The 21,689-nt window shown below is 42.1% G+C and overlaps 1 protein-coding gene across 1 annotated transcript in view; it reads left to right on the top strand.

Moving 5' to 3' along the window:
- Positions 1-21,689, top strand: part of LOC114653204 (leucine-rich repeat and coiled-coil domain-containing protein 1) — a 112,466-nt gene that overhangs the window by 26,261 nt on the left and 64,516 nt on the right. Inside the window, 3 exon segments of the mRNA XM_028803388.2 lie at positions 6,746-6,915; positions 8,539-8,736; positions 12,409-12,614. Of these exon segments, the coding sequence (XP_028659221.2) occupies positions 6,746-6,915; positions 8,539-8,736; positions 12,409-12,614 (574 nt within the window).

Here is a 21,689-nt window from a genome sequence, read left to right on the forward strand (position 1 = left end):
AACCTGCATGTCTTTGGGCTGTGGGAAGAAAACGGAGCATCTAGTGGAAGCCCATGTAGACACGGAGAACATGCAAACTCCTAAATGGAAGCACCCAGGACTTGTACCATAGTCTCCTTACTGTGAGGCAGCACCACTACTATTGCTGTACCGTGCTGCCCAGGAAAGAAAAATGAATAGAAAAATAGGTTGCACTTGATAAAAAAAAAATATTTTGGCAATTAATCAATCATTTTGATTGTAGGTTGTTTAGAATATCTTAAAGGGTTTTAGTCTCCTGATTATTTAGTTAATGAAGGGTTTTAGAATGGATTTTCATAGACCTGTTTGAACGTAGCTGAAAGGTTTTCTTTCTGAAAGAAATCCACCTAAACGTTTTATTGGGTTTGACAGTACTGTACCGTTTGCTAAAGCTAATGTTAACATTAGATATTAGAAAATTGTGATGTAAACAGGCTCATCCATCCTGTTCAACTAGATTGTCCAAAATAACCTCAAGTTGAGATTTCAAGATCCCTAAAGTCCTACTATCCACAATACTTGGTAATTTATTCCATGTGTCTATGGTTCTTTGTATGAAGAAAAAAACTTTTTTTTTTTTTTTTTTTTTTTTTACAATTGTGCGAAGTCGGACCTTAACAAGTTTCCAACCATGATCCCATGTTCTTGTTGCAGAATTTATTGTAGAGTAACAACTGGGATCCACCATACTAATTCCTTTCATAAAAACTTCAGTCTTGTCCCCCCTCTTAATCTCTGTATGCTTAAACTGAAAGGTTCAACTCCTTCGATTTCTCCTCATAGCTCATCACTCTTCTCGATAGATAGATAGATAGATAGATATGAAAGGCACTATGTAATAAATAGATAGATAGATACATACATACATGCATACTTTATTAATCCCCAAGGGGAAATTCACATACTCCAGCAGCAGCATACTGATAAAAACAATATTAATTAAAGAGTGATAAAAACACAGTGCACGTTAAAAAGTACAAGGTGGAGAGTGCGAGGCAGGTGTAACAGACAATAACTTTGTATAATGTTAATGTTTACCCCCCAAATGGAATTGAAAGTCGCATAGTGCGGGGGAGGAATGAACTCAGTCTGTCAGTGGAGCAGGACAGTGACAGCAGTCTGTCGCTGAAGCTGCTCGTCTGTCTGGAGATGATCCTGTTCAGTAGATGCAGTGGATTGTCCATGATTGACAGGAGTCTGCTCAGCACCCGTCGCTCTGCCACGGATGTCAAACTGTCCATCTCCGTGCCTACAATACAGCCTGCCTTCCTCACCAGTTTGTCCAGGCGTGAGGCATCCCTCTTCTTTATGCTGCTTCCCCAGCACACCACCGCGTAGAAGAGGGCGCTCGCCACAACCGTCTGATAGAACATCTGCAACATCTTATTGTAGATGTTGAAAGACGCCAACCTTCTAAGGAAGTATAGTCGGCTCTGTCCTCTCTTGCACAGAGCATCACTATTGGCAGTCCAGTCCAGTTTATCATCCAGCTGCACTCCCAGGTATTTATAGGTCTGCACCCTCTGCACACAGTCACCTCTGATGATCACGGGGTCCGTGAGGGGCCTGGTCCTCCTAAAATCCACCACTATCTCTTTGGTTTTGCTGGTGTTCTGTTGTAGGTGGTTTGAGTCGCACCATTTAACAAAGTCCTTGATGAGGTTCCTATACTCCTCCTCCTGCCCACTTCTGATGCAGCCCACGATAGCAGTGTCGTCAGCGAACGTTTGCATGTGGCAGGACTCCCGAGTTGTACTGGAAGTCCGATGTATATTGGCTGAACAGGACCAGAGAAAGCACAGTCCCCTGCGGCGCTCCTGTGCTGATGACCACAGTGTCAGACCTGCAGTTCCCGAGACGCACATACTGAGGTCTGTCTGTAAGATAGTTCACGATCCATGCCACCAGGTATGAATCTACTCCCATCTCTGTCAGCTTGTCCCTAAGGAGCAGAGGTTGGATGGTGTTGAAGGAGCTAGGGAAATCCAGAAACATAATTCTTACAGCACCACTACCTCTGTCTAAGTGGAAGAGGGATCGGTGTAGCATGTAGATGATGACATCCTTCGCTCCCACCTTCTCCTGGTATGCAAACTGCAGAGTGTCGAAGGCGTGGTGGACCTGTGGCCTCAGGTGGTGAAGCAGTAGCCGCTCCATGGTCTTCATCACATATGACGTCAGGGCGACAGGCTTGAAGTCATTCAGCTCACTAGAACGTGATACCTTTGGGACGGGGGTGATACAAGATGTTTTCCAAAGCCTTGGTACTCTCCCCTGTTCCAGGCTCAGGTTGAAGATGCGCTGTAGAGGACTCCCCCGCTCCAACGCACAGGCCTTCAACAGTCATGGCGATACTCCATCTGGACCCACTGCTTTGCTGGCACGAAGTCTCCTCAGCTCTCTGCTTACCTGGGCTGCTGTAATTGTGGGTGGGGGAAAAACTCTCTCCTATGCTGTTATCAGCAGAAGGATGGGTGGAGAATGCAGTACTCTGAGGTGAGAGTGGATTAGGGTGGTCAAACCTGCTAAAAAAGTTGTTCATCAGGTTTGCTTTCTCCCTGTCTCTCTCCATGGATGCACCCCGCTTTGAGCTGCAGCCAGTGATGATCTTAATCTCATCCCACACTTCCTTCATGCTGTTATTCTGCAACTTTTGCTCCAGTTTTTTTTCTCATGACTTTTTCTAGTGCTGCTATGTCTATTTTTGTAAAACGGAGGCCAAAACTGAACACAGTACTCCAGATGAGGCCTCACTAGTATGTAATACAGTTTAAGCATAACCCCTCTTGACCTCTTACTCCACACATCGTGATATACAACCTTGCATCTTATTAGTTTTCTTGATTGCTTCTGTCCGCATTCCGGATGTACGTAACAATGAATCCACTGTGACTCCCTGGTCCTTCTTATAAGTTACACTTTCAAGTTTCAAACCTTCAAAGTTTCTAATTGAAATGTTCACACAGATTCCTTTTCATTTAATTTAACTGTGCTGCAGTGAAGGGTGTTGCTTTTTGTGAAGTTACATTTATTTCCATTGCACATTTTTCTACAAAGGGTGCGTCTCAAAGTGCTTTACACCATGTCAAAGACGCAGTTATATGCAAAGAAAACAAATTGAATTTAGATAAGAATAATAATGAATTAATGGTATACAGACAATAATAAATAATGCACACTTGCATAACAAAGATGTATAACTGGGAGAAGTAGAGTTCTTAAATATAGAATTGCTTTTTCAAGTTTCGAAATGACCCTCCAATGATAAGTTCAGGTGGCGAGGGTGAATAGAAAGGAAAAAAGTTGGAGAAAAAAGCAAAATCTATAGTTAGTTTAAAAATATCGATGTATTAGCCTGTCTAGAAAGAAAACTACAACCCCTGAAAAAAAATAAGTAGTCACTACCCTTGGAGGATGTTTATTCAGCTGTTTTACTGTGTTGCAAAAAAACAAATCACAAATATATGACCAGGAGTGGACTGGGTCTCAAAACCGGCCCGGGCATCCTTCAACGAGTGAGGTGACGAGGTCGACCAACTCGGCCCATTATTCATTGTAATTTTCGTAAAATTTGTGATGAATACGCGGCTCGCTACTTGCTATGAGCTTATGATATGAACTCTATCTAAGTTGTTGCCAGACTTAATCTGTACACTGTTGTTTAGATGCAACTTAAAATTTGACGACATTCTTAGAAATAAAATTTAATGATAAATACAAATGTATTAACGTGGCTTACACGTTATTAGAGTACATGTCAAATGTCAATGTCATGTCCAAGTGCCAGTAAGTACCCTAGTAGGCTAGTAGCTTACGCAGTTTCCTGCTTTTAGAAGCCAGATCATCAACAATAATGTTAGTGTCAAGTTTGGCTAGGATACTTTTCTCCACCGACATCAACATGAACGCCTCAAGATCTTCTATCGTCATTGTACTTCTCAGGCGGTTTTTGATTCTCTTCAATGCAGAGAATGATCTTTCACACTGCACTTGTGACACAGGCAGCGTTAGCAGTAGTCTTGTAGGCAAGCCCAATGCTCTTGTAAGCATCAGTTAAAAGGTTCAACCGGAGTAGCACCTTGTAATGTACAGTACTGTGCAAAAGTTTTAGGCAGGTGTTAAAAAATGCTTTAAAGAAAGAATGCTTTCAAAAATGGAAGTGTTAATCACTTATTTTCATCAATCAACAACATGCAGTGAATGAACAAAAGAGAAATCTAAATCAAATCAATATTTGGTGTGACCACCCTTTGCCTTCAAAACAGCATCAATTCTTCTAGATACACTTGCACACAGTGTTTGAAGAAACTCGGCTGGTACGTTGTAACAAATATCTTGGAGAACTAACCACAGATCTTCTGTGGATGTAGACTTCCTCACATCCTTTTGTCTCTTCATGTAATCCCAGACACACTCGATGATGTTGAGATCAGGGTTCTGTGGGGGCCATACCATCACTTCCAGGACTTCTTGTTCTTCTTTACGCTGAAGATAGTTCTTAATGACCTTGGCTGTATGTTTGGGGTCATTGTCCTGCTGCAGAATAAATTTGGGGCCAATCATACGCCTCCCTGATGGTATTGCATGATGGATAAGTATCTACCTGTATTTCTCAGCATTGAGAAACACCATTAATCCTGACCAAATCTCCAACTCCATTTGCAGAAATGCAGCCCCAAATGTTCAAGGAACCTCCACCATGCTTCACTGTTGCCTGCAGACACTCATTTATTGTACCGCTCTCCAGCCCTTCGACGAACAAACTGCCTTCTGCTACAACCAAATATTTCAACTTTTGACTCATCAGTCCAGAGCACCTACTGCCATTTTTCTGCACCCCAGTCCCTATGTTTTCGTGCACACTTGAGTCGCTTGGCCTTGTTTCCACGTCGGAGGTATGGCTTTTTGGCTGCAACTCTTCCACGAAGACCACTTCTGGCCAGACTTCTCCGGACAGTAGATGGGTGTACCTGGGTCCCACTGGTTTCTGCCAGTTCTGAGCTGATGGCACTGCTGGACATCTTCCAATTTCGAAGGGTAATAAGCTTGATGTGTCTTTCATCTGCTGCACTAAGTTTCCTTGGCTGACCACTGCGTCTACGATCCTCAACGTTGCCCGTTTTCTTTGTGCTTCTTCAAAAGAGCTTGAACAGCACATCTTGAAACCCCAGTCTGCTTTGAAATCTTTGTCTGGGAGAGACCTTGCTGATGCAGTAGAACCACCTTGTGTCTGGTTGCTGTGCTCAATCTTGCCAAGACATGAAACTATCTTCCACAACCTCACCTTGGTAGCAGAGTTTGGCTGTTCCTCACCCAGTTTTAAGCCTCCTACACAGCTGTTTCTGTTTCAGTTAATGACTGTGTTTCAACGTATGTGTGACATTGATGATCATTAGCACCTGTTTGGTAGATTTGGTTGATCAGACACCTGACTAGAATCCTACAAAATCCCTGACTTTGTGCAAGTGGACCTATAAGAATTGATGCTGGTTTGAAGGCAAAAGGTAGTCACACCAAATATTGATTTGATTTAGGATTTTTCTTTTGTTCGCTCACTTTGCATTTTGTAAATTGATAACAATAAACAATCATTATTTATATTTCTGAAAGCATTCTTTGTTTACAGCATTTTTTTCACACCTGACTAAAACTTTTGCACAGTACTGTATATGCTAACTGAAATGTAGCGGTATCGAAACAGAAATCGACAAAAGGCAGTTTTGACCAATTTTTTCACAGCAACGTTGTGAACTGACAACTAAAACAACTTGATGACATAATTCGGTATATTATATAGGACTATATAAATTGCAGTACTGGATAGGTAATGTTTAGTAGTTTAGAAAATTAATTGTGAAGTCAAACAGTAACCAGTACATAACATTTATTTCATGAAACAGCTGGCCCATGACCAGACCAGAGTCCATGACCCACCAGGCATTGCCCAAATGCCCTAATGGCTAGTCTGCCCCTGTATATGACATTCTGACATTGTAAAACACACGTCAAAAAATTAAAAGAAAATTGTTGTAATTAATGGCACATTTTTTGTTCAGACTAAGTAGAGGAAAAAAATTTGGAATCGCTTAATGGTGAGGAAAAAATGATGGAATCATTAGTCCAAAAAATTACAATTAGTACTTTGCTGTACCTCCACTGTCTTTTAAAATGCATGAATTATGTAGAAATGGGCTTCATTAATGAAAACAAATATTCCTCATCAGTCAGGTTTCAATTTTCTTGTATAGCAATTGACAGGTCAGCGTTGCACGATTGAGCCTTGTCATAGATCACTGATTCCATAATTTTTGCCAGGGGTTGTAGAATAGGTTTCTTCCTGTCAATTTGTACAGTTTAACATGTCCTTTTCAGTCCCTCGGGTTGAAAACCAATCTAGTTGATTGTTTTATAAGGACTCTAGCCCAGACGTAAAAGCTTCTGATGGTGCTCATACAGAAACAGAATACATTTTGTAAAGTTTTTTTTAAGATACAGAGGAACAAGCACAATTACTGTCTATTCCTGAAAGCCCTTTGAAGCTAATCATTGTATGATCATGGAGTAAAATGATGAAGTCGCTGTTAAGTCAAATAACTGTCATCTCTTTAAAAAAGAGAGAGTTTCTTTGTGTAATTCTTACCGTGATTTATTTTAAAACAAATACATAAAATTAAATAACACAAACACACATATGAGACTTCATTTGTATTTTTTTTATTTTAAGGTTATAGAGAACTCATTCTGCACTCTGTGCCCCAGTTGCTTTCACTTGACTGTACAGACAGAAGTGGCAAAACTGTGAACTCAATAGATGGAAATTTGATTGATCTACCAGGCTTGGAGGATTATATGGAATATCTATTATCATCTGATTCAAGTTTGATAACAGAAAATGTAAGTTTTAATTTAAATATTCATAAAGTAGCTGTATCGTTGTATTGTATTTGTATTGCGTAAATAAAGGATGTATTGCCTTTCTTACTACTTTCTCAAAATTTTAGTATGTTACCTGTATCACTTATATTCATATGTTGGTAAATGCAAAATAATAATAGTGTTCTCAGGCTAGGGTATAAAAGCAGTGTTTTAATTCCATCCATCTATTATCCAGCCCGCTATATCCTAACACAGGGCCATGGGGGTCTGCTGGAGCCAGTCCCAGCCAGCACAGGGCGCAAGGCAGGAATAAATTCCAGGCAACCCAGCACAGGGCACACACACCCCACACACCAAGCACACACTAGGGGCAATTTAGGATCACCAATGCACCAAACCTGCATGTCTTTGGACTGTGGGAGGAAACCGGAGTACCCGGAGGAAACTCATGCAGACACGGGGAGAACATTCAAACTCCACGCAGGGAGGACCCAGGAACCGAACCCGGGTCTTCTTACTGCGAGGCAGCAGCGCTGCCACTGCATCACCGTGCCACTCATGTTTTAATTACAGTTATATAAATCTATATAACTTAAGTTAGGAATGTCTGTTTATCAGGGCATTACATAATAATCATTCAACCAATTTACACCAAATTTGCTATGTATATTTGTCTTTGTCCCAGGCAGAATTTATGCTACTTTTGGAGGGCAACTTGGGGACAGCATCTTTGGGAAGTCTCGCTCTGTGACATATTGTTCACGTACATTTTGAGTCCCAAATCAAGGATGCATACAAATATATAGTCCTGAAAGTTTTGAGATAAATTAAAGGTTGACCTCCTTAAAAAGCAGTGTAGGCATCACCTCTATGTCCCCACCGCAGTGGCAAACTCACAGACTTCAATAGTGAAACATTTTTGTCGTATCTAGACATTCACATTCTGGGCAACAAAGTCAGTATGTTTTGCTACTTCTGTTTATTTTTTTTATTTTTTTATTTTTAAATAATTTGCCTTCTGGATCCATGTAAATCCAAGATCTACTGATGCCAAAGGACAGCATGTAATACAGAATACTGAACACTAAGGACAGTGAAACAACCGTTTTGCTCCAAATCGCCAGAGAAATGCTCCTTCACCTCTTATACCTTTTATATGAATAACAATACATTATTTCAATGCCATTTTTATTCTTCTGTCAATATAATATGCAGTATAAGGTGGAATGAGCTTTATTTATTTATGTAATTAATTGCTGTTTATTCTACAGTTTTGAAATTGCAATCTGAAAAGTTCTGCATCCTACATGGCCACTTCCAGAGTAACCTAATACTAACTGGAGCTCCTTTTCCGTTTATTATAAAATTTTGAACAACAAGAGCATTTATTCTTTAGCACATTCTCATACAAAGGATGTAGCTAAAAGTGCTTCCAAATGTAGTGCCCATTCAGATATCTTTTTTTTTTTTGTTTGATTGTAACTTTGAGAGCCCTTTGTTTTACATTATCAACATGTCCTCCTTTAACGATACTGTATTTCAGAAAACAATGATATATATGTTTTTTCTTTTTAAGATAATGGAGGTGTTTTTCTTGTATCAGCTTCTAACATTGCTATTCTCATTTGAAACATTTTTTAGGCTAACCCTGGGATACCTCTGAACACTCCCAGAATTGATGAGGTGCTTACTCATTTTCGCCAACGGAAAAATACAGAAAATACTAAACATAGTGAAAGCTCATCAGAAATTGAGCTTCCTAGGATGGCAGATATAAATCTTGCGAACGAGTTAAGGATTAAAAAACTTGAGCATCAGATTTCTGAGTTATTTCAAAAGGTACGACTCCATATTTACACCCATTTGTGTTTGTGTGCTTTTTTTAAATTAATAAACTAATTTTTATTTTTCTCTGTTATAGCTATCATTTACATCTGCTGTTCATTGTGATAAGTTAAACGCAATGTTCAGTACATTTTTGTTTCCAAGAGCTTATTTTCAAATGTTATATGACATCCTAAATGGTAGCTTAGGTTTTGTTTGTGTTTCCCCCCTACTTATTTCTTGATATATTGTAGCTTACCTCTAGGCAGGCTTCACAATTCATATTGTACACCACTTTCAATTGGATTTCCTGCTCTCAAAGTGCCATTTGCCTTTTTTCTGTTGCATCTTCTTTTTCCCCTCACTTTCTTTTTTTTATTATTCTTCTGTCATCTTTAAACAATAAACCTGTCAAAACTGAAGGAAACTTAATTTTTTAAAATTGACAGAAAACTAAAATGTGCATTAGACCAGGGGTGGGCAAATTCATTCCTGGAGGGCCGCAGTGGCTGCGGGTTTTTGTTCCAACCCAGTTGCTTAATTAGAAAACAATCCTTGCCAATAATTACATTTCATGGCTTGTTAGTGCTTTAACTCTGCTAAGTCAAGTCATTCTCATATCCTAGATTTTTTTTTCCATTCTAAGGATATCATCCAAATACTTTGAAGTGTAAAACGGATGGGTAATTTTCAATCCTTCACTTTTTTCTCTTCTCTTTCCTTCCAAGTATTTAATTAAACCAAATAGTGCACGATAAACACACAGGTGTAAAGGGTAACAAGCAAAATGGATAACTGCTGGTTTCTTTTGTCATTTGTATCTTATTGCTAGTAAGGAGCAATTAAAAAACAAGAATGCAGCTGTTTAAGACTTAAATAAGCAATAAGGGTTCATAATCTTAACAAGGGAGATAACTAAAATGAAGCAGAAGTGTTTCTAGAGCAATAAGTGCTTCTTATTAAGCAATTGGGTTAGAACAAAAACCTGCAGCCACTGCGGCCCTCCAGGAATGAATTTGCCCACCCCTGCATTAGACTATCTTTTGTACTTTTTATTTAATACTATGTATTCTTCATCTTTGACAGCTTTATGCAGCTTTAATATCGGCAATTTGTTGTTAGATGGCAATACATTCACATCACTTGTTTTTATACCAAAAGTAATAGACTATAATTCAGCAGCTGTATATTGTTTGCTATGGTGATAGGAAAAAGTCAGACCTTGTGTAACTTATATACTGTAAAAACCTTTTTGAAATAAACAAAATGTATTGTGGGCACTGGCAACAGCAGATTAGTACTGCTGGAATTTTCTCTCGATTTCTCCAAAATTTTGTGTTTCTGTTCACAGTATTCAGTTTACATTCCTTTGCAATTCAGAATGAGTACATTTTTATACTTGTGCAAAAATGAGCACGCATTGGACATAAATTAGATGGTCATTCCTAATGCTTTCATTTTTCCTTATGAACTCTTTCTCTCTTTGCACTGTTTATTTTCTTTCAGTAAGGCTGATATCAAGTTTAGGATTTCTTACTCTTTGCACAAGTCTGGCACAAAGGTTCGATGTGGCAGTAAGATGAAATAACTCTGTTATGTTTTTGACAGGATACACATGTCATTTTGTTAAAGCTTTATTATGCAACTCCACGAAACAGGGTCCATTCCCGCTTGGTCCTATGACATTAACACAAGTAATAAGGTCAAAGCCCACTTGGTACTAAATTTACATTTACTTATTTGTCCGACACCTTTATCCAAGGCAAATTGCAACTTTTATGATACAACTGGTTACATTTCTTTTTGGTTTTCCAGTCGGGGCACAGGCAGGTCAAGTGACTTGCTCATTGTCACCCACTGTCAGTAGTAGGGATTTGAACCAAAACCTTAACCACTACGTCACACTGTACTACAACACTAACATAAAAAGAAAGGTCAGTGCCCACTTGGTACTACAGCACTAGCACAAAAAACAAGGTCAATGCCCATCTTGGCACTACAGGACTAACACAAGAAACAATACTGCACCACTAACGCAGCACTACTGTGTTTCCCCGAAAATAAGACCTACTCTGAAAATAAGCCCTAGCATGATTTTCAGGCTGCTCTGTAATATAAGCCCTATCCCAAAAATAAGCCTTCGTCAAGATCGTCGGCTGAAAAGTAAGGTGCCACGCGATGCGACATGTGTGCCCGAAACATCCATTAAATTCCGAGGACACCTTGCCACAATATCTCTGAAAAGGATATTTAATGGTTACATCCATCAATTAGGGGATGCGCACATTCGAACAGCATCAGCGCAAGACAGAAAGAAAATCCCTGGACGGGACATCAGCTCATCGCAAGGTGAATACAAGCACACAAATACACTAATGTCATTGTAGCTCCACCAAATCCCCAAAGCCTAATGTTTTCGGATGGAAAACTGAGCCCACTGTGGAAACCCACCAGGAAAACAAGCAAACTCCAGACAGGTACAACAGGGACATGACTCCCTGCGAGACAGCAGCGCTACCACTTTGTCACCCCCATATGTGTAACTATTAGCAGTATTCATTATTTAAACAAAGTTAATGATTTATCTGTAAACTGTAACATACATATTTTAATGCATTTCATCATGAAAATGATATCAAGTATAAATCTAAGAATTCTAAATGTGCAGAGAGCTGGAATATCATAAATGTAATGTGTTCTGTGTGGCGATCTATTGCTGCTTGCCACTGCTGTCTGGTCAGGAGGAAAAACCAGAAGCGAGTAGCGATTAACAACTGGGTCAGTTTTAAGATGACGTTTACGACAGTCTACTTTAATGATAAAACGAGGTTAAAGTGGACATTTTGAGTTTAAAGCCGAAATTTCCACTTTGATCACAAAAAAGAGACATTTTCATTATGTCCTTATTTTTTTTTCTCTGTGGCTCAAATATTCCGCCGTATATTCTGATGGTATTGTGAAGGTGCAAAAAAAAACCAAAAAGACGGCACAGAAGATGGTATATGAGACTTTTAAAATGTATAGCGTCATTACTTTGGGGAATATGCGACGCTTGAATATAAAAGCACCACGAATGCATTTGTATGTCTGTATGTTGCTTCACCACATTGAACCATTTATCAAACATCGAAGTGCACACATCGATCCTGTAGGATCCTAAAAGTGGCTGGGGTAGCAAGAAATTCAGGATTTGAATGTGGAGAGTTATAACAATATTCCAGAAGAATATTGTTGTACATGAATAAATATAAGATATCCCCCGAAAATAAGCCCTAGTGCATCTTTTGGAGCAAAAATTAATATAAGACCTGGTCTTATTTTCGGGGAAACACGGTATTTAGTCAAACATTTGCGAATGTGGGGTTTTTACTAGAATATTTTCCAATACAAGGCTACAGTAAACAGGAACTTATTTTGGGCAGTACATGGCTTAATTGGTGCTTACATTTGCTCACGCTTATTGTTATTTTATTTTTTGTTTTTCACTTTAATGTTTGGTTGTCAGATTATAATCACTTGTAACTTTCCATTTTGATGTCATTGATTAAAAGTCTAATTTTGGAATTTCAAGTCTGGTTTTAGTTTGTTTTTAATTTGTAGGTTTTTGTGATCAGTAGACCTGTGCAAAATAACAAACATTTTAATGTATTTTTAAAATTTTGCATTTTGCTTTTTATTTTATTTTAGACAACTTCGCCCTCAGTAAATTCCGTTCATCCAGTGAGGCAAAAGGCAAAACGGGACACAGATCATACATCTGAAAGTGAATGTGAAAGTGGAAAAGAGAACAGCAAAAGCTGCACCCGAAGATCTAAAATTCATAGTTTCAAGCATAACACTGAAGCACCAAGGCGGCATTTAAGCTTGGAAACTAAAGGAAATAAATCTGACAGGTAAGGATCCAGTTTTTGGGTCCAGAATTTGTCTGGCTTTAGTATTATTTTACTTACTAGGCATGCTACCTGTTGCAGTCAGGTAATAGAACAATTTTTAAATATTTCAGATCTATTGCACAATGCGTACCTTCAGCTCCTTTCCTCAAAGTCCGTGTGTTTCTGAACATTTTTTTCCCCCAGCATTCCCTCTTTTGAGCGTATTCCAGTAAAACCTGCTAATAAGACCCTTGTCGTTATTTTCAAGGTGACTTGCTCGCCTCCTGTCTGCTTTTATACTTGCCGGCTTTGAAGGTAACTCTCTGCCTGCCTCCCCTGCCATTTCTCCTCCTTGTATGTCTCACACTTGCACTTCCTTTTTCTTTGTATCACCAAAGGCAAGCTAGCAAATCACACCAAATTGAAGCTGACCAATCAGATTGCTCAGAGGGACTGGACACACTGACTTTAGTGTTTTATTATATAGTTGACTAGCTGATTACCCAGTGGCTTCGCTCACTGAGTGCAAGGGAAAAAAAAAAATGTAGTATTTATAAAATAATTTGTTAATTGCCAATTTTATTTTTCAACAAATAAAGAGCACTTACAATAACATAGAAATCAATATAAACAACATTATTAACATCATTATCATATGAGAATATGTAATATATAAGAAGCACATTGCATATAAATATAAATTATTAAACATTAAAATCTTCTTCTATAATACGCTACCGTGGCTGTTCATTTGTCTGTCCAGGATTTTAAATCACCTGTAGCTTGCAAACCGTTTCACCTATTGACTTGAAATTTGGTACACATATACTACGTGATGTCTACTATCCGCTTTTGGGGTGATGATTTTATTACTCTTTTTATCTTTATTTTATTTTATTGTAGAATCAACTCTCTGCAGCGCTCTGTAGGGCGGCCGTGCGGTGGATGCGTACGGCACCGTTCTCATTCCTTACCACCTTCTCTAATCATTCTTGAGGCAGATTGAAGACTTAAGTGCCAGATTAAGTGAAAGGTTAAAGAAAACGTACTAAGTAATTGCAACACAAAAACTAACTTAATCAGTTTTAATGTGAAAAGATGCCGACGAAAGAGAAGCAGCTGGCCGCTAGGGTGGAGTAAAGAAGAGCTGCTTAGGAAGCAGCAAGCACATCAACCTCTGAGCAAACAAATGCTAAACGTACAGAGAAAGAGGATGAATACTATGAATGCTCAGGTCAAGTGTATTCACTGCACGTTACCATGCAGCGTTACTGGTGTTTTGATAAAAGAATTTGAACAACATATAAGAAGCGTATAAATTATTAAACAGTAATACATTAACATTTAAGAAGTAAAGATACATTGAGTACTACTGCAGTGCTTTCGGGTATACTACATTTTTTGTTTGCCCATTACGTGCATAAATGTATACATTTTTTGCTGTACCTACCCGAGAACACGCGACATATAACTGACCGTGGGAGAAGCATGGATTTTAAACATGTGTTGAGTTCATCTGCTGGTGTCCCTCGTGGAATAACTGGTAATGTTTGACGAAAATCTCCTGCGAGTAAAATGTCAGTGCCTCCCATTATTTTGGTAGGATCTCTGAGATCTTGCATTGTTCGGTTCAAGGCTTCATAATCTCTTTTAGGTGCCATGGTGCACTCATCCCAAACTATTATCTTTGAATGTTGCAAGACTTTTACCTTTCCAGAGCCCTTGCGTATGTTGCAAGTTGGATTTTCGTCGTGAGCGAGGTTTAATGGTAATTGCAATGCCAAATGCGCTGTACGGCCTCCATCTAATAATGTAGAAGCGATTCCCCATGACGCTACAGCCAGAGCTATGTCACCATTCGCTCTCTCGGCAAGAATCAGGTTTATTAAGAATGTTTTTCCTGTTCCTCTGTGGTCATACGTAATTTCCGTTTCAAACGCTCATACGTAATTTCCGTTTCAAACGCGAAAAGAATTTTATATATATAGATTGTTTGGCTGACACCTTTATGCAAGGTGACTTAACAGCATTTTAGATACAATTGATTACATTTCATTTTGTGTTTTACCAATTGGAGCATGGCAGGTAAAGTGACTTGCTTATTGTCACACAGTGTCAGAAGTGGGATCTTTGGATGTTAATTATAAAGTTGTAGCCAAGATAAATAATTAATTTGTGACTAGTCTATTTTTAATGTAACAAACTACAGTATTTCAAAGTAAATTTTTAAAAAGTAAAGTTACCCAAAACCACACACCGATTCATACCATCTTCTAGAGCAGTGGTCTCGGACTGCGTGGGGTGTAGCCCACTAGAGGGCCCAAGTAAAATTCTACGGGAGCCACAAGATAACTGAAAATAATTACAGCAGCAAAATGATTAAATCACTAAAAATCAAGGAACAGCAGGGTTGTCAAACTTGACACCCATGGGCTGTATCTGGCCTTGGGTCTTTTCAAGGCAACCCACTTTATCAGTATTCCAAATGTGTTACATCTGGCCAAGACTTATTTTTCTCAGAGACCACCTTTAAAGTGTGTTTCACATGTAGATTGTATCTATATATAGCTTAGGTGGAATACATTTACTGTACATATGGCATTAAAATGTGTCTCTGGTGTCTGCGTCACGTCTGGATAGAGAGAGGATGAACTTCCCATATAAACACAGCAATTGAGGGTTTAGTGCGCACTTGTGCTTATCTGTGCATCACAGCTACTAACCTGTAGTTAGAATGGGAATGACTGCTCATAGAAACCCAGCACGAAAATGTGGTGCACAATAAAGAACTCCTGGGTTTTGGCATGGTGCTGAAGATGTGCCAGTCTTATGAAGGAGATGGTAGTTTGACTTCACATATGCCACTGTGCTCACTTTTTAAAGCTGCTCAGGGGTCAGGACTGGCCACCCTTTGAAAGCTTACTTGGCTGCTGCATCCACACTAAATGATGCATTTGTGTTTTCTGCTTACTCAGTTGTTACATGCAAATAGAAAACACATTTATTTTAAATGTGGCTCTCACTGATGGAAAAGCTCCACCTCTGAATATTGAGGATAATGAAGCAGCTAATGTAATCAAGTTATAAAAGTATATCTGCAGTGACTAATTCTGCTTTTTAAAAAATAATTTAGATTTTTTTATTTTCAGACATACTTAATTATTTTTGCTTAATTGAAAAATGAGTACTTAAAATTGATTTTTTTTTTATTCAGCATCGAGCCTACACCGTAGTCATGTGCAGTTTATACTTCTGTGTCGCATCACGTGCTACAGGCATGCGCTTGAACCCTAGGTGGAGGTTGTTTTATAAGCAAATGATCCATCACATGTGGTGCTAGCCAGGAGAGAAAAAACATAAAATGCAGGCAGTCTTTGCCCTCCAAGATCACCACTCCTCTTGCTACACATTTCCTTCCGCAGTGAACGTATTTGCCACTTACATTTTTCCACTTTTTCATACATTCGCTGAGTTCCAAACTGATTGGTCGATATTTTGTACCACAGATTGTCTGCCATCTGATTGTCATTGTAGTGCTGTGATGAGGCATCATATAAACGTGTGTGTGCTCAAACTTCTTCCACAAGTCTTTTCTCAACAACAACATTTATTTATATAGCACATTTTCATACAAAAAGTAGCTAAAAGTGCTTTACAAAATGAAGAAAAGAAGAATAACAGACAACATAAGAAATTAAAATAAGACAACATTAGTTAACATAGAAAAGGAGTAAGGTCCTATGGCCAGGGTGGACAGAAAAAACAAAAAAAAACTCCAAAAGGCTGGAGAAAAAAAATAAAATCCGCAGGGGTTCCAGGCAACGAGACCGCCCAGTCCCCTCTGGGCATTCTACCTACCATAAATGAAATAGTCCTCTTTCTAGTTAGGGTTCTCACAGAGTCACTTGATGCTGATGGTCATACAGACTTCTGGCTTTTAATCCATCCATCATTGTTGGAACATCATGGTACTTTGAGTAGATGGTGGTGGCGCAAGCCACCACCAGAAGGACACTGGAAAAGGAAACAGAAGAGAGAGTAGGGGTTAGTACAGATTTTAGAGCTACCATGGATAGTTATTATAATGAATTGGATATACAGAGTATCAGGATTTAATTTACAGTGAAGTTATGAGAAGGCCTTGTTAAAGTAATGTGTTTTCAGTAGTTTTTTAAAGTGCTCCACTGTATTAGCCTGGCGAATTCCTATTGGCAGGCTATTCCAGATTTTAGGTGCATAACAGCAGAAGGGCTCATTGAGCTCAATGTTTGCTTCAGAATACTGGATGACTAACCGAAATGCGTTTCATGGAATAAGTAGTTACCGAACTGTTCAATCACAGCTGTAGCGGTCTGTGTAGTGTTCACGTCTACACGACACATAGTCACAGTTTTTAAGGAGGTGCTCTGTCAGGCTACACCATAGGCTCGTTGCAGAAGTATAAATCAGCCTTTATAGTAAGCCAAGTGTGTAATGAACAGCTTTGTTATGAAAAAATATTCACAAATATTCACAAATATAATACAAATTCTATATTTTGGCAATTACAGGTTATTATTTATCTCTATTATTTATCCACTAATAAATGTCTACTCATTTTATCTTATGACTAAGCAATTCCCCCTCCTTTAACCGCCACCTTATCGTGGTGGAGGGGTTTGCGTGTCCCAATGATCCTAGGAGCTCTGTTGTCCGGGGCTTTATGCCCCTGGTAGGGCCACCCAAGGCAAACTGGTCCTAGGTGAGGGATGAGACAAAGAGCGGTTCAAACCTTCTATGATGAATGAAAACTTTGGACGCCGTTTTCCCCTTGCCCGGACGCGGGTCACCGGGGCCCCACTCTGGAGCCAGGCCTGGAGGTGGGGCTCGATGGCGAGCGCCTGGTGGCCGGGCCTGCACCCATGGGGCTCGGCCGGGCACAGCCCGAAGAGGCAACGTGGGTCCCCCTTCCCATGGGCTCACCACCTATGGGAGGGGCCAAGGAGGTCGGGTGCAGTGTGAGTTGGGTGGTGGCCGAAGGCGGGGACCTTGGCGGTCCGATCCTCGGCTACAGAAGCTGGCTCTTGGGACGTGGAATGTCACCTCTCTGAAGGGGAGGTGCGCGAAGTTGAGAGGTTCCGGCTAGATATAGTCAGACTCACCTCGACGCACAGCTTGGACTCTGGAACCAATCTCCTTGAGAGGGGCTGGACTCTGTACCACTCTGGAGTTGCCCCCGGTGAGAGGCGCCGAGCGGGTGTGGGTATACTTATTGCCCCCCGACTTGGAGCCTGTACATTGGGGTTTACCCCGGTGAACGAGAGGGTAGCCTCCCTTCGCCTTCGGGTGGGGGGACGGGTCCTAACTGTTGTTTGTGCGTATGCACCGAACAGCAGTTCGGAGTACCCACCCTTTTTGGAGTCCCTGGAGGGGGTGCTAGAGGGCATACCTTCTGGGGACTCCCTCGTTCTGCTGGGAGACTTCAATGCTCACGTGGGCAATGACAGTGAGACCTGGAAGGGCGTGATTGGGAGGAATGGCCCCCCCGATCTGAACCCGAGCGGTGTTTTGTTATTGGACTTCTGTGCTCGTCACGGATTGTCCATAACGAACACCATGTTCAAGCATAGGGGTGTTCATATGTGCACTTGGCACCAGGACACCCTAGGCCTCAGTTCGATGATCGACTTTGTGGTCGTGTCGTCGGACTTGCGGCCACATGTCTTGGACACTCGGGTGAAGAGAGGGGCGGAGCTGTCAACTGATCACCACCTGGTGGTGAGTTGGCTTCGATGGTGGGGGAGGATGCCGGTCAGGCGTGGTAGGCCCAAACATGTTGTGAGGGTCTGCTGGGAACGTCTGGCAGAGCCCCCTGTCAGAAGTAGCTTCAACTCCCACCTCCGGCAGAACTTCGACCATGTCCCGAGGGAGGTGGGGGACATTGAGTCCGAATGGGCCATGTTCCGTGCCTCTATTGTTGAGGCGGCTGACCGGAGCTGTGGCCGTAAGGTGGTCGGTGCCGGTCGTGGCGGCAATCCCCGAACCCGTTGGTGGACACCGGTGGTGAAGGATGCCGTCAAGCTGAAGAAGGAGTCCTACAGGACCCTTTTGTCCTGTGGGACCCTGGAGGCAGCTGATAGGTACCGGCAGGCCAAGCGGAATGCGGCTTTGGTGGTTGCTGAGGCAAAAACTCGGGCGTGGGGGAGTTTGGGGAGGCCATGGAGAACGACTTTCAGACGGCTTCGAGAAGATTCTGGTCCACCATCTGGCGTCTCAGGAAGGGGAAGCAGTGCAGTGTCAACACTGTATATGGTGGGGATGGTGCGCTGCTGACCTTGACTCGGGACGTTGTGGGTTGGTGGGGGGAGTACTTCGAAGACCTCCTCAATCCCATTAACATGCCTTCCAATGAGGAAGCAGAGCCTGGGGACTCAGAGGTGGGCTCCCCCATCTCTGGGACTGAGGTCACCGAGGTGGTCAAAAAACTCCTTGGTGGCAGGGCCCCGGGGGTGGATGAGATACGCCCGGAGTTCCTCAAGGCTCTGGATGTTGTAGGACTGTCTTGGTTGACACGCCTCTGCAACATCGCATGGACATCAGGGACAGTGCCTCTGGATTGGCAGACCGGGGTGGTGATCCCCCTCTTTAAGAAGGGGGATCGGAGGGTGTGTTCCAACTACAGAGGGATCACACTCCTCAGCCTCCCTGGAAAAGTCTATTCAGGGGTCCTGGAGAGGAGGGTCCGTCGGATAGTCGAGCCTCGGATTCAGGAAGAACAGTGTGGTTTTCGTCCTGGTCGCGGAACAGTGGACCAGCTCTATACCCTTAGCAGGGTCCTGGAGGGTGCATGGGAGTTTGCCCAACCAGTCTACATGTGTTTTGTGGACTTGGAAAAGGCATTCGACCGTGTCCCTCGGGGAATCCTGTGGGGGGTACTCCGAGAGTATGGGGTACCGGCCCCCCTGATAAGGGCTGTTCGGTCCCTGTACGATCGGTGCCAGAGCTTGGTCCGCATTGCCGGCAGTAAGTCGAACCCGTTTCCAGTGAGAGATGGACTCCGCCAGGGCTGCCCTTTGTCACCGATTCTGTTCATAACTTTTATGGACAGAATTTCTAGGCGCAGCCAGGGCGTTGAGGGGGTCCGGTTTGGTGGGCTCAGGATTGGGTCACTGCTTTTTGCAGATGATGTTGTCCTGTTTGCTTCATCAGGCCGTGATCTTCAGCTCTCTCTGGATCGGTTCGCAGCCGAGTGTGAAGCGGCTGGATGAGAATCAGCACCTCCAAATCCCAGACCATGGTCCTCAGCCGGAAAAGGGTGGAGTGCCCTCTCAGGGTTGGTAGCGAGATCCTGCCTCAAGTGGAGGAGTTCAAGTATCTCGAGATCTTGTTCACGAGTGAGGGAAGAATGGAGCGTGAGATCGACAGGCGGATCGGTGCGGCATCCGCAGTATTGCGGGCGCTGCATCGGTCTGTCGTGGTGAAAAAGGAGCTGAGCCGCAAGGCGAAGCTCTCAATTTACCAGTCGATCTATGTTCCTACCCTCACCTATGGTCATGAACTATGGGTAGTGACCGAAAGAACGAGATCGCGAATACAAGCGGCTGAAATGAGTTTCCTCCGCAGGGTGTCTGGGCTTTCCCTTAAAGATAGGGTGAGAAGCTCAGTCATCCGGGAGGGGCTCAGAGTAGAGCCGCTGCTCCTCCGCATCGAGAGGAGTCAGATGAGGTGGCTCGGGCATCTGATCAGGATGCCTCCTGGACGCCTCCCTGGTGACGTGTTCCGGGCACGTCCAACCAGGAGGAGGCCCCAGGGAAGACCCAGGACACGTTGGAGGGACTATGTCTCTTGACTGGCCAGGGAACGCCTTGGGATTCTCCTGGAAGAGCTAGAAGAAGTGGCCGGGGAGAGGGAAGTCTGGGCATCTCTGCTCAAGCTGCTGCCCCCGCGACCCGACCTCGGATAAGCGGGAGACAATGGATGGATGGATGGATGGACTAAGCAATTCAGACACTAATAAAAATAACTTTTTATATGATAAACACATTCAAGTTGTTCTTGAAAAGGCTACCGTATATATATTCATGTATAAGTCGGGTCTTGAAACCCAAAAAATCGATCATAAAATCAGACCCTGACTTATACAACCGTTCAACAATGCGACACTTAACTAATTAATTATTTTTTTTAAGACCTCTTCTTCCAATCTCGCTTCAGTTTCTCAGACACATCGAATTTTGTTGCAGCAGCGGGTATTACTGTGTGGTCGATCGAGAGAGAGATCGAGAGAGAGAGATCGAGAGAGAGAGAGAGATCGAGAGAGAGATCGAGAGAGAGATCGAGAGAGAGATCGAGAGAGAGAGATCGAGAGAGAGAGAGAGAGATCGAGAGAGAGAGAGAGAGAGCTCACGCTGATACAGCACATAGGAAAAAAAAAAGGCTGTGTGCTCTGTGGCTACTCTCTCAGGTGGGTGTTAGCGTATCATAATCTCTTAGATAGATAGATACTTTATTAATCCCAAGGGGAAATTAACATACACCAGCAGCAGCATACTGATAAAAACAATTATTAATTAAAGAGTGATAAAAACACAGTGCAAGTTAAAAAGTGCAAGGCAGGTATAACAGACAATAACTTTGAATAATGTTAACGTTTAAAAATTAACCCCCCACCCCCCCACGGCGGAATTGAAGAGTTGTCAGTCTGTCAGTGCAGCAGGACGGTGACAGCAGTCTGTCGCTGAAGCTGCTCCTCTGTCTGGATATGATCCTGTTCAGTGGATTCTCCATGATTGACAGGAGTCTGCTGAGTGCCCGTCGCTCCGCCACAGATGTCAAACTGTCCAGCTCCGTGCCTACAATAGAGCCTGCCTTCCTCACCAGTTTGTCCAGGTGTGAGGCGTCCTTCTTCTTTATGCTGCCTCCCCAGCACACCACTGCGTAGAAGAGGGCGCTCGTCACAAACATCTGATAGAACATCTGCAGCATCTTATTGCAGATGTTGAAAAACGCCAGCCTTCTAAAGAAGTATAGTCGGCTCTGTCCTCTCTTGCACAGAGCATCACTATTGACAGTCCAGTCCAGTTTATCATCCAGCTGCACTCCCAGGTATTTATAGGT

Source organism: Erpetoichthys calabaricus, chromosome 6, assembly GCF_900747795.2.
Source record: "Erpetoichthys calabaricus chromosome 6, fErpCal1.3, whole genome shotgun sequence".
Classification (NCBI taxonomy): domain Eukaryota; kingdom Metazoa; phylum Chordata; class Cladistia; order Polypteriformes; family Polypteridae; genus Erpetoichthys; species Erpetoichthys calabaricus.